The sequence below is a fragment of the Gorilla gorilla genome, chromosome 19 (genome assembly GCF_029281585.2).
Source record: "Gorilla gorilla gorilla isolate KB3781 chromosome 19, NHGRI_mGorGor1-v2.1_pri, whole genome shotgun sequence".
NCBI lineage: Eukaryota > Metazoa > Chordata > Mammalia > Primates > Hominidae > Gorilla > Gorilla gorilla.
The window spans coordinates 72,914,742-72,927,537 of NC_073243.2; the positions used below are offsets into that span (position 1 = coordinate 72,914,742).

General features: G+C 35.7%; 1 protein-coding gene across 6 annotated transcripts in view; it reads left to right on the forward strand.

The window, feature by feature from the left end:
* RICTOR (RPTOR independent companion of MTOR complex 2) overlaps positions 1-12,796 on the forward strand; it is a 135,802-nt gene that overhangs the window by 83,143 nt on the left and 39,863 nt on the right. For all 6 annotated transcript variants that reach the window (XM_019013496.4, XM_055367921.2, XM_019013497.4 and 3 more), the window contains 2 exons: positions 8,370-8,539; positions 11,750-11,817. In XM_019013496.4, the coding sequence (XP_018869041.1) occupies positions 8,370-8,539; positions 11,750-11,817 (238 nt within the window). The remainder of the gene's footprint in view (positions 1-8,369; positions 8,540-11,749; positions 11,818-12,796) is intronic.

The window sequence follows — 12,796 nt, forward strand, 5'->3', positions numbered from 1 at the left end:
GCATCAACTTGTCATCTACCTTAGGTATTTCTCCTAATGCTGTCCCTCCCCCGACCCCTGATAGGCCCCGGTGTGTGATGTTCCTCTCCCTGTGTCCGTGTGTTCTCATTATTCAACTCCCACTTATGAGTGAGAACATGCAGTGTTTAGTTTCCTGCCCCTGTGTTATTTTGCTGAGAATGATAGGTTCCAGCTTCATCCATGTCCCTACAAAGGACATGAACTCATCCTTTTTTAATGGCTGCATAGTATTCCATGGTGTATATGTGCCACATTTTCTTTATCCAGTCTGTCACTGATGGGCATTTGAGGTGGTTCCAAACCTTTTGTATTGTGAACAGTGCTGCAGTAAACACATGTGTGCATGTGCCTTTATAGTACAATGAGTTGTAAATATACCCAGTAATGAGATTGCTGGGTCAAATGGTATTTCTGGTTCTAGATACTTGAGGAATTGCCACACTCTTCTTCCACAATGGTTGAACTAATTTACAGTCCCACCAACAGTGTGAAAGCGTTCCTATTTCTTCACATCCTCTCTAGCATTTGTTGGTTCCTGACTTTTTAATGATCGCCATTCTTACTGGGGTGAGATGGTATTTCATTGTGGTTTTGATTTGCATTTCTTTAATGACCAGTGGTAATGAGCTTTTTTTCATGTTTGTTGGCCACATAAATGTCTTCTTTTGAGAAGTGTCTGTTCATATCCTTTGCCCACTTTTTGATGGGGTTGTTTTTTTCTTGTAAATTTGTTTAAGTTCCTTGTAGATTCTGGATATTAGCCCTTTGTCAGATGGATAGATTGCAAAATGTTTTTCCCATTCTGTAGGTTGCTTGTTGATGCTGATGATAGTTTCTTTTACTGTGCAGAAGCCCTTTAGTTTAATTAGATCCCATTTGTCAATTTTGGCTTTTGTTGCCATTGGTTTTGGTGTTTTAGTCATGAAGTCTTTGCCCATGCATGTGTCCTGAGTGATATTGCCTAGGTTTTCTTCTAAGGTTTTTATGGTTGTAGGTCTTTAATCCATCTCAAGTTAATTCTTGTGTAAGGTGTAAGAAAGGGGTCCAGTTTCAGTTTTCTGCATATGGCTAGCCAGTTTTCCTAACACCATTTATTAAATAGGGAATCCTTTCCCCGTTGCTTATTTTTGTCAGGTTTGTCAAAGATCAGATGGTTGTAGATGTATGATGTTATTTCTGAGGCCTCTGTTCTGTTCTGTTGGCCTATATATCTGTTTTGGTACCAGTACCATGCTATTTTGGTTACTGTAGCCTTGTAGTATAGTTTGAGGTCAGGTAGCAGGATGCCTCCAGCTTTGTTCTTTTTGCTTAGGATTGTCTTGGCTATATGGGGTCTTTTTTGGTTCCATATGAAATTTAAAGTATTTTTTCCAGTTCTGTGAAGAAAGTCAATGGTAGCTTGATGGGGATAGCTTTGAATCTATAAATCGCTTTGGGCAGTATGGCCATTTTCACGATATTGATTCTTCCTATCCATGAGCATGGAATGTTCTTCCATTTGTTTGTGTTCTCTCTTATTTCCTTGAGCAGTGGTTTGTAGTTCTCCTTGAAGAGGTCCTTCACATCCCTTGTAAGTTGGATTCCTAGGTGTTTTATTCTCTTTGTAGCAATTGTTAATGGGAGTTCACTGATGATTTGGCTCTCTGTTTGTCTATTATTGGTGTATAGGAATGCTTGTGATTTTTTGCACATTGATTTTGCATCCTGAGACTTTGGTGAAGTTGCTTATCAGCTTAAGGAGATTTTGCACTGAGACGATGGGGTTTTCTAAGGAGACCCATCTCACGTGCAAAGACACACATAAGCTCAAAATAAAGGGATGGGGGAATATTTACCAAGCAAATGGAAAGCAAAAGAAGCATGGGTTGCAATCCTAGTCTCTGATAAAACAGACTTTAAGCCAGCAAAGATCAGAAAAGACAAAGAAGGGCATTACGTAATGGTAAAGGGATCAAAGCAACAAGAAGAGCTAACTATCCTAAATATATATGCACCCAATATAGGAGCACCCAGATTCATAAAGCAAGTTCTTAGAGACCTACAAAGAGACTTAGACTCCCACACAATAATAGTGGGAGACTTTAACACTCCACTGTCAATAATATTAGATCAATGAGACAGAAAATTAACTAGGATATTCAGGACTTAGCTCTGGACCAAGCAGACCTAAAAGACATCTACAGAACTCTCCACCCCAAATCAACAGAATATACATTCTTCTCAGCACTACATCACACTTACTGTAAAATTGACCACATAATTGGAAGTAAAACACTCCTCAGCAAATGCAAAAGAATGGAAATCAAGACAGTCTCTCAGGCTACAGTTCAATCAAATTAGGACTCAGGATTAAGAAACTCACTCAAAACTGCACAACTACATGGAAACTGAACAACCTGCTCCTTGATGACTACTGGGTAAATAATGAAATTAAGGCAGAAATTAATAAGTTATTTGAAACCAATGGGAACAAAAACACAGCATACCAGAATCTCTGGGACACAGCTAAAGCAGTGTTTAGAGGGAAATTTATAGCACTAAATGTTCACAGGAGAAAGCGGGAAAGATCTAAAGTCGACACCCTAACATTACAATTAAAAGAACTAGAGAAGCAAGAGCAAACAAGTTCAAAAGCTAGCAGAAGACAAGAAATAACTGAGATCAAACGAGAACTGAAGGAGATACATGAAAAACCCTTCAAAAAATGAATGAATCCAGGAGCTGGTTTTTTGAAAAGATTAACAAAATAGACCACTAGCCAGACTAATAAAGAAGAAAAGAGAGAAGAATCAAATAGGTGCAATAAAAAATGATAAAGGGGATATCACCACTGATCCCACAGAAATACAGACTGTTATAAGAGAATACTATAAACACCTCTACGCAAATAAACTAGAAAATCTCGAATAAATGGATAAATTCCTGGACACATACGCCCTCCCAAGACTAAACCAAGAAGAAGAATAGAAAATAACAAGTTCTGAAATTGAGGCAGTAATTAATAGTCTACCAACCAAAAAAAGCCCAGGACCAGATGGATTCACAGCCGAATTCTACCAGAGGTACAAAGAGGAGCTGGTACCACGCCTTCTGAAACCGTTCCAAACAATAGAAAAAGTGGAACTCCTTCCTAATCATTTTTTGAGGCCAGTACCATCCTGATACCAAACCCTGGCAGAGACACAACAAAAAAAGAAAATTTCAGGCTAATATCCCTGATGAAAATCGATCTGAAAATCTTCAATAAAATACTGGCAAACCAATTCCAGCAGCACGTCAAAAAGCTTATCCACCATGATCAAGTTGGCCACATCCCTGGGATGCAAGGCTAGTTCAGCATATGCAAATCAGTACACATAATCCATCACGTAAACAGAACCAATGACAAAATCCACATGATTACCTCAATAGATGCAGAAAAGGCCTTCAGTAAAATATTCAACACCCCTTCATGCTAAAAACTCTCAGTAAACTATGTATTGATGGAACGTATTTCAAAATAATAAGAGCTGTTTATGACAGATCCACAGCCAATATCATACTGAATGAGCAAAAGCTGGAAGCATTCCCTTTGAAAACCGGCACAAGACAAAGATGCCCTCTGTCACCACTCCTATTCAACATAGTATTAGAAGTTCTGGCCAGGACATTCAGGCAAGAGAAGGAAATAAAGGGTATTAAAATAGGAAGAGAAGAAATCAAATTATCTCTGTTTGCAGATGATGTGATTGGATATATAACATTTTTAAGGCCTTTAATGCATGAATTCTTTATTGTTCCAAAAATATGAAAAAGTAGTACATTTCTGGTAGGGAAGTAGAGAACTTGTTATTTAACAAATAATTTCAATGTGACCTTAAAATTCTATAAATTTTAAACTTTTCTTCATCATTAAATTTAGTATAGGAATTGTCTAAATTCCAGTAATATTATAGAATCTACTAAAGTCTGGCTCTCTAACATTAGTTATTCTGTATGTTTGTATTAGTTCATTTTCACACTATTATGAACTACTTGAGACTGGGTAATTTATGAAGAAAAAAGGTTTATTTGACTCATAGTTCTGCATGACTTGAGAGGCCTCAGGAAACTTACAATTGTGGCAGAAGGCAATGGAAGTGAGGCATGTCTTACATAGCAGCAGGAGAAAGAGCGAAGGGGGAGTGTCACTTTTAAACCTTCAGATTTCATGAGATTCACTATCACGAGAACAGCATGGAGAAAACCGCCCCATAATTCAGTCACCTCCCACCAGGTCCCTTCCTTGACACGTGGGTCCAATTTGAGATGAGATTTGGGTGGGGACACAGAGCCAAACCAAATCATTCTTGATGTGGGTTAAAAACAGTAAACAATCCATTATGCCTAAAAATAATAAACTCGGGTGTGGTGGCTCACATCTGTAATCCCAGCACTTTGGGAGGCCGGGGGCAGGCGGATCACCTGAGGTCAGGAGTTCGAGACTAGCCTGATCAATATGGTGAAACCCTATCTCTACTAAAAATACAAAAATTAGCCAGGCATGGTGGCATGTGCCTGTAATCCCAGCTACTCGGGAGGCTGAAGCAGGAGAATCGCTTGGACCCAGTAGGCGGAGGTTGCAGTGAGCCGAGATCGCGCCACTGCATTCCAGCCTGGGTGACAGTGTGAGACTCCGTCTCAAAAAAAAAAAATAGAATTCTAGGTGCAGAGGCATGAAAGCGCTAAACGGAAAAAACTGGGGCCAGTGGGGAACATGGATGAATATTTAGCTGATCATTGGAAGGAAAAGGAGTTTTGAGTTATCAAAAGAAATCACACAGGGATTTTGGCAGCTATAGATATTACTATAAGGAGTCACAAAAACAAGCAGTGCCAGAACAATCCAATAAAAAAGTAAATGTAACAAGTAAAATAAGTAATTTATTTATATACAAACCAATAGGAAAACAAATACAGTTGGCCTTTCATATCCACAGCTTCCACATCTGTGGATTGAACCATCCGCAGTTCTAAAACATTTAGAGAAAAAAAACATTTTAAAATACAGTATAACCATTTACATAGGGTTTACATTGTAGGGTATTGTAAGTAATCTAGAGGTGATTTAAAGTATATGAGAGGATGTGCATAGGTTATATGTAAATACTATGCCATTTTATATAAAGGACTTGAGCATCTGAGAATTTTGGTATCATCGGGGGTCCTAGAACCATTTCCCTGTGGATACAGAGTGATGGCTGTAATTCTCAAAGAAATGCATGGCTAAGCAACATATTTTAGGCTGGGCATGGTGGCTCACGCCTGTAATCCCAGCACTTTGGGAGGCCGAGGCGGGTGGATCATGAGGTCAAGAGATCGAGACCATCCTGGCCAACCAACATGGAGAAACCCCGTCTCTACTAAAAAACAAACAAAAAAAAGGTACGCGTATAGTCCCAGCTACTTGGGAGGCTGAGGCAGGAGAATCGCTTGAACCCGGGAGGCGGAGGTTGCAGTGAGCCGAGATCTCGCCACTGCACTCCAGCTGGGGTGACAGAGGGAGAGTCTGTATCAAAACACCACCACCACCAACAACAACAACAACATGTTTTAAAAGTTCAACCTCACTTATTATCAAAGAAATATAATTTTAAGTCACAAGAAAAGATGTTTTCTTCGCCACCTGAAGTAGGAATGGTGTTGGTTACATTCCTTCTTGAGGTGATAAATGATAACAAAAGTTTAAGCTAAAAAAAAAAAGAGAACCAAAATCTACCATTGAGGATTTTTTAAAAAGACCGCAATACTTGTTGATTTAAAGACAGAGTCAGAACTGTGATTAGGGAAATTTAAAAAATATATAGTAAAACTTGACTGTGCACCAATCTGTAGGACTGCCTGGATGCCTAGAAAGCTATACTCAAAGATAATTTTTCATTAGAAAGCTCATTATAATTAAGCAAAAAATGAGTGAACCATTATAACTCAAGAAATACCAAAAGAAGCAAAAAAATCCATTTCATGTTAAGCAGATGGAGAAAAACCAGTAAAAGTAAAGTCTTAATTATTGAACAAGATAGATTATGTAATCTAAATTGTTAATTGGAAGAAGAAACTAAAATCCACAAATGTTTGGAAAACTCAAAGATTTGAAATACAAAAGATTAATAAATAAATGAAGAGAATAGTTTTTATGTGTATTCGGAAACTTATGAATGGATTTTCAGGATAAATTTTAATTTCCAGTCACTCACAAATTGTAAAATACAAATAGTTCAAAAGCTATAGAAGTATTTGAAAACATTGATAAAATAATTGCTCCAAAAAAACTCATCCAGGTACTTTTGTTTTAAAAAAAACAACAGGTAATTCTTACGTAGTGTTATCTGATTTAGAGCATTAAAAAGATACAAATTTCTTTCTTGTGTTTTGTTTTGTTTTGTTTTGTTTTGTTTTTGTTTTTGAGATGGAGTCTCACTCTGCCACCAGGCTGGAGTGTAGTGGCACAATCTCAGGCTCACTGCAACCTCCGCCTCCTGGGTTCAGGCAATTCTCCTGCCTCAGCCTCCCAAGTAGCTGGGACTACAGGCACGCGCCACCACGCCCAGCTAATTTTTTTTTGTATTTTCAGTAGAAATGGGGTTTCACCATGTTGGCCAGGATGTTTCGATCTCTTGACCTCGTGATCCACCCGCCTCAGCCTCCCAAAGTGCTGGGATTACAGGCCTGAGCCACCGTGCCTGGCCAAACCTACAAATTTCTTATTATGTAACTAGCATTTTATGTACATGTACACAGATACACATATGCCTAGATACATAGATAATTAGAAGGCTCCTTTGTTAACATTCAAGAATATTTATCTCAAATCAACAATCGATGCTATTCTTAATGGTGAATTTCTACAGATACCACATCCTTGTAACTATTAATTAGCATTATTTTAAAACTTTTAGCCAGGTTATTAGCCAAAATAAAATATGTTTATATATTGGAAAGGAGACAGTGTTACTTTGTAGATGGTATCTTATATATAGAAAAACTGAAGCGAAAACCAACTTAATTTTAGGTAGTAGGACTATGTGAAAACACAGATTTGACAGATTTTTGTGTTTCAACAATAATCAGTAATTAGAAAAAGCAATACTATTTTAAAGTAGAAAAGAAAATATATAAGACAAATTTTATAAGAACTGTGTATGACTTGTGTGTGTGTTTGGGAAGTACTTTTGAATTTGTCAAATTGGTTCTTAAGAAGACAGAATTAATCTATAAGGGTAGAAATGAGAACAGTGGCTGCCTGTGCAGTGGAGGAGGACTCATTGGAAAGTAATGTGAGAGATCTTTCTAGGGTAATGAGAGTTCTGTATGTTGAGTAGGACATTGTTCATAGTTTATTTAACTATACCATTAAGATCTGTGATTTTACTAAATGTAATTATGCCTCATTTTAGAAAATAGAAGAAAAGAAACTTGATTCTAAAATTTTCTGGAAGAATAAACAGTAAAGAACCAACCATGAAAACATTTTTGAAAAAGAGTAAAAATAAACATTTTTGAAAGAGAATATATTTATATGTATATGTATGTATAAACTGTTAACTGTTTATATATATGTATATGTATATATATATGTATATATATATGTGTGTATGTATGTATAATTTTAAACTGTTAACCTAGGTTGTTAAGGGAGAGAAAAATGAAAGAGAATCAAGAGTTGCTGACCCTGATAAACAGAAAACTTTAATGTATCATAAAGTACAAAAACTAGTTTGGGAAGCATCCCAGGATAATTGATTCAACATTTGGGAGGGGGAAAATTGAGTTTATCATCTTAACAAAACTCAGCTTCCTAACAGATTGAAAACCGAAGTGTAACTAATTCATGAACTCTTTTAAAACACATACGTACACATGCACATATGCGAAGAAATGCCTGATCTTTGGAGCAAGAAATTTCTGAGCTTAAAATTATTAAACTGTGTGTTCTATGTGTGTGTTTAATAAAAATATAGAGAAATGAAATACACCATTTTAATCAAAATCTGAAGTTAAATCACAAATGAAAGATTTGAGACAGATAAATGGCTAATATCCCTACTTTATAAAGAACTCCCTGCAATTGATAGGAAAAAAAGCCATTCCATTATTATATGGACAAAGGGTATGAAAAGACAATCCAAAGATATTTTAAATATCAGGTTGTGGGGAAGTATATTCAGTGACTCTTACATTTTCCACTTGTCCTTTTATCTACCTGTTCTTATAAATGTTGGTATTAGAAAGTTTTTCAAGTCAGAAAGGCAATTAAGTTTTAAAGCCTAGATTTTTTATTACTTTTAATAATTACCCCAAATATAATATGTTAAGTTTTTCTCTTTTAGCACTTCAGAATCCAGAGGTGGTGGCCCTTCGAGGTGGACTAAACACCATCTTGAAAAATGTGATCGATTGCCAATTAAGTCGAATAAATGAGGCCCTAATTACTACAATTTTGCACCTTCTTAATCATCCAAAGACTCGACAGTATGTGCGAGCTGATGTAGAATTAGAGGTAGGAACTTTAATATTCTTTTCTAGTTTTAAAATATTATTATAAATGTATACTTTTACTTTGAAATACTAAATTCTATAGATGCAGCACCACATTAATTATCAAGCCTAAATTAGCCGACACTGATTTATTCCCAGCTCTGTTTTACAGATCATTCAGTTTGGACTGAATTGAAAACATTACTCTTAAGAATATTTCATCAATGTGTAAATTTTATTTTTGTATTATCTATGAAAAGTTTATGAACCAAATTAGAGTACAAATAAAGTTACGTAACAAATTTACCTATTTAAGATTACCATCTGTTTTTAAGGCCTTTAGTACATTGTGTGTGAATAGCTCCTGCTAATTATACAATATTTATGAAACCTAAAATTATCTGAAGTTGGAAGCACTTTGTTAGCAACTAATTATATCTACTTGAAAGAAAGCATGTATGTATATTTTGTAAATACCTCTTAAATTTTTTACTGATTCAAGTAGGGTTTATTACAGTTAGTCAAAAGTAATAGGGCTACTGTATACCTTGTAAGAAAGTATGTTGTGGAGGTTGGAACAGAATTATGCACTGTATTATAGTTTCTTCGTGTGCATGTATTGCATTGTTGTCCTTTGAATATAGTATTTGGAGTCAGTTTAAATCAAGGATTTGTTTGTATTTAGGTATGAAATCATGTGTGATATAAAAGACTGATTGTCCCCTAATTTGTTTTTCCAAATCATTTTTTGAAACTTAAGTGTTCTGTTTTTATCAGGACTATTTTTAAAAATGCTTCACATTATAAAATTGACATTAGCCTATATTATTAACTAACAATGTTAGTATAATATTCCTAATAAGCGATTTCAAGTATATTATTTATTGGAATCCTGTGGGAATAAACTGGCACTGTTGATATTTTATAATATGTTTAGCTTTAATTTTTTTTCTTATCAAGTAAGGAAACTGTAATTTTAAAATTGGAGAGATGAATAAAAGATAATATGTATAGGCTCTGTGTTTTTGCTTTTTGTTTTGTTTTGAGATGGGGTCTCACTCTGTTGCCCAGGCTTAAGTGTAGTGGCGCAATCACATCTCACTGCAGCCTGGACCTCCCGGACTCAAGCGATCCTTCCATGTCAACCTCCTGAGTAGCTGGGACTGTAGTTACATGCCACCACACCTGGCTAATTTTTGTATTTTTTGTAGAGATGGGGCTTTGCCATGTTGCTCAGGCTGGTCTTGAACTCCTGGAGCTCATGCAGTCCACCCACTTCAGCCTCCTAAACTTCTAGGCTTACAGGTATGAGCCACTATGCCCAGCCAGCTGAGTTTTTATTCCTATATATCACACAGTGGATTAGCAAAGCTTTTATATAAATGAAACAAACCTCAAACACAGGAAAACCAGAGGTCTACTTAGTCTTATCAAAATTGCATTGTAGCCTCAATTTAACTTAGTTGGACGTTAGAATAAGGTGATCAGTCCCCTTAATCTACCTGTCTAGCAGAGGAAAGAATAAGCCATCTCTAGTGGGAGATAACATCACTTGGAGTCTTTTATAAAGTGCACAATGCCTGACATTCAGTCGGAAATTAGTCACGTAAAAAGACATGACTGTATGACTGAAAACCCAAAAGAAAAAAAACAATCCATAGAAACATGCTTGCAGGTAATTCAGATAGAGGAAAAAGACATTAAAACAACCCCGATTAATTTGTTCAAGAAGAGAAATAAAATAGATGAAATAATGGAGAATTTTACCTTATAATTGGATATGTGAAAAAAAATCAAATGGAAATTCTAGTACTGAAAATACGATATCTGGAATTCAGAGCACAATGAAATTAAAATTCAGTTTGAACAGGAAGATGTTATTAGTAAACTGAAAGAGAAGTCAATAAAAATATCCAAGGGTAAAACAAAAATAATGTTAATACACACAGTAAAGCACAGAGAAAAAAGAAAGAAATTGAACAGCACAAAAGGGATAAAATGTAATTGCAGTCTTTGGAGAGAAAAAATTGGCAGAAGCAAAGATCCAAAGAGAAAGTGGCCAAAACTTTGTTTCTAAAACTGATAAAGCTTCATGTTGTAAAGCTCAGAAAACAAATGAGATAATACATAGGGAGGAACTGAGCCCTCTTGCCAATAATCAGCACCTTGTGAATGACACTTCTTGACGCAGATCCTCTAGCTCCAGTCAGACCTTCAGATGACTACAGGCTTGGCTAGCACTTGGACTGAAATCTTATGAGACTTTGAGCCATAACCATGTAGCCAAGCCTCTCCTAGACTCTTAAGTCATTGAAACTGTATAAATTAATAAATATGATTTGTTGTTAAAAGGAGACATAAAGACTAAAGGGAATCCTTAGTTAAAAGGAAAATGACCTAAGACAAAGAAATGCAGGAAGGAATGAAGAGCACCAGAAAAAGTAAATATATGACTAGATTTAAAAGAATCATGACTGTTAAAAGTAGTTATTAATCTTTTATATTTTAAATTATATTTAGAACTAAAATTCATGTCCACAGTAATGCTGTAGACAAGATGGGAAGGTTGTTAATAAAATATAGTAGTTCTAAAGTAGCCGGTAATCCCAGCTACTCTGGAGGCTAAGGTGGGAGGGTTGCTTGAGCCTAGGAGTTCAAGGTTGCAGTAAGCTATGATCACAGCACTCACTACACCTTAGTCTGCACAGCAGAGTAAGATCCTGTCTCTTAAGTTCTAAAGTAATGAGTTATTTTAGCAAGGTTGCTGAATACAAACAACACCACACAAAAATAACTTGGATTTTCTTTATACCAGCAACAAAAGGAACGTGCAGTTCATTAATAGAACTATTTAAATTTTCAAACACAGGCAAAACTAATCGTAGTGTCAGAAGTCAAGACGGTTATCTTGGGATAGATACTGATTGTGACTACAAAGGTATAATAGAGCCTTGAGGATGCCTATAATGTTTTATCTTGTGCTAGTTACATGAGTGTGCTTAGTTTGAGAAAATCACTGTTTTAGATACATCTCAATTTAAAAGTTCAGAACTTCAATTTGTACATTAAAAAAAATCACCAAACATATTCCCTCATGATGAGTTAGAAGAAATAAGTCCCCCAAGCAGTAAACCCATTAAAGATAGAGAGAAATGGAATGTTACATTCCATAAAATGCAGGAAGGATGCATTTTAAAATAAAGACTCTTTTCTTCCTTTTTTTTTTAAATAGAGAATTTTAGCACCCTATACTGATTTTCACTACAGACATAGTCCAGATACAGCTGAAGGACAGCTCAAGTAAGTAACATTGGTTCCTAATAATTTTTAAGATAATGTATATGTTAATACTAAAGCTTTTAGGTTTGCGTGATTCCGTGTACAGCCAGAGAAATGTGAGTTTAAATAAATTTTCTATTTTATAGAATTATGTTGCATTTCTCTCATAATTTACTGTGGTTTAAAAAATTTAAAGCTTTGAGAAATTTAAAGATTAATTTCTTATTTCCAAAAATATATGGTAGACTGTGACAGAAACCAAGGTCATTGTTTTTGTGTTGTATATATTTTAGCATAATTACATTTAAAAAACTAAAAGAATGAAATAACAGTAGATAGTAGAATGAAGAGTGACCTTAACTTACTGAATCAGCAGAGTGATGTAATATGTAGAATTCTGAGAATAAGTTTAATACAGAAATAAATGAGAATAGAGTAAATATTATTATCTAGAAATGAGACAGTATAATTTTCAGGGTGTTTTTGGAGAGAAAGGCACATGTTCCCTAGGTATTTGGAGATAACTTTAACATAATTTAGGGATCAAATAAAGCACTCTGTAAAGATTTTGCAAATGACACAATTCCATTAAATATGCTATCTAGTGTTTTTCTGGTAGACTTTATTGCACTGCAATGAGTTTAATATAGACATAAACTTACTGTGATACATAGCATACATTGCCAGGGAAATGTTTTTATTGTTTTTCATTTTTCCCCTGAGTTAAAAATAGTGATTTCTGTAATCCTAGCACTTCGGGAGGCCGAGGCGGGTGGACCGCCTGAGGTCAGGAGTTTGAGACCAGCCTGACCAATCTGGTGAAACCCCGTCTCTACTAAAAATACAAAAAAAAATTAGCTGGGCATGGGTATTCCCAGCTACTCCAGAGGCTGAGGCAGGAGAATTGCTTGAACCTGGGAGGCGAAGTTTGCATTGAGCTGAGATCACACCACTGCACTATCCTGGGTGACAGAGCGACACTCTGTCTCAAAAAAAAAAA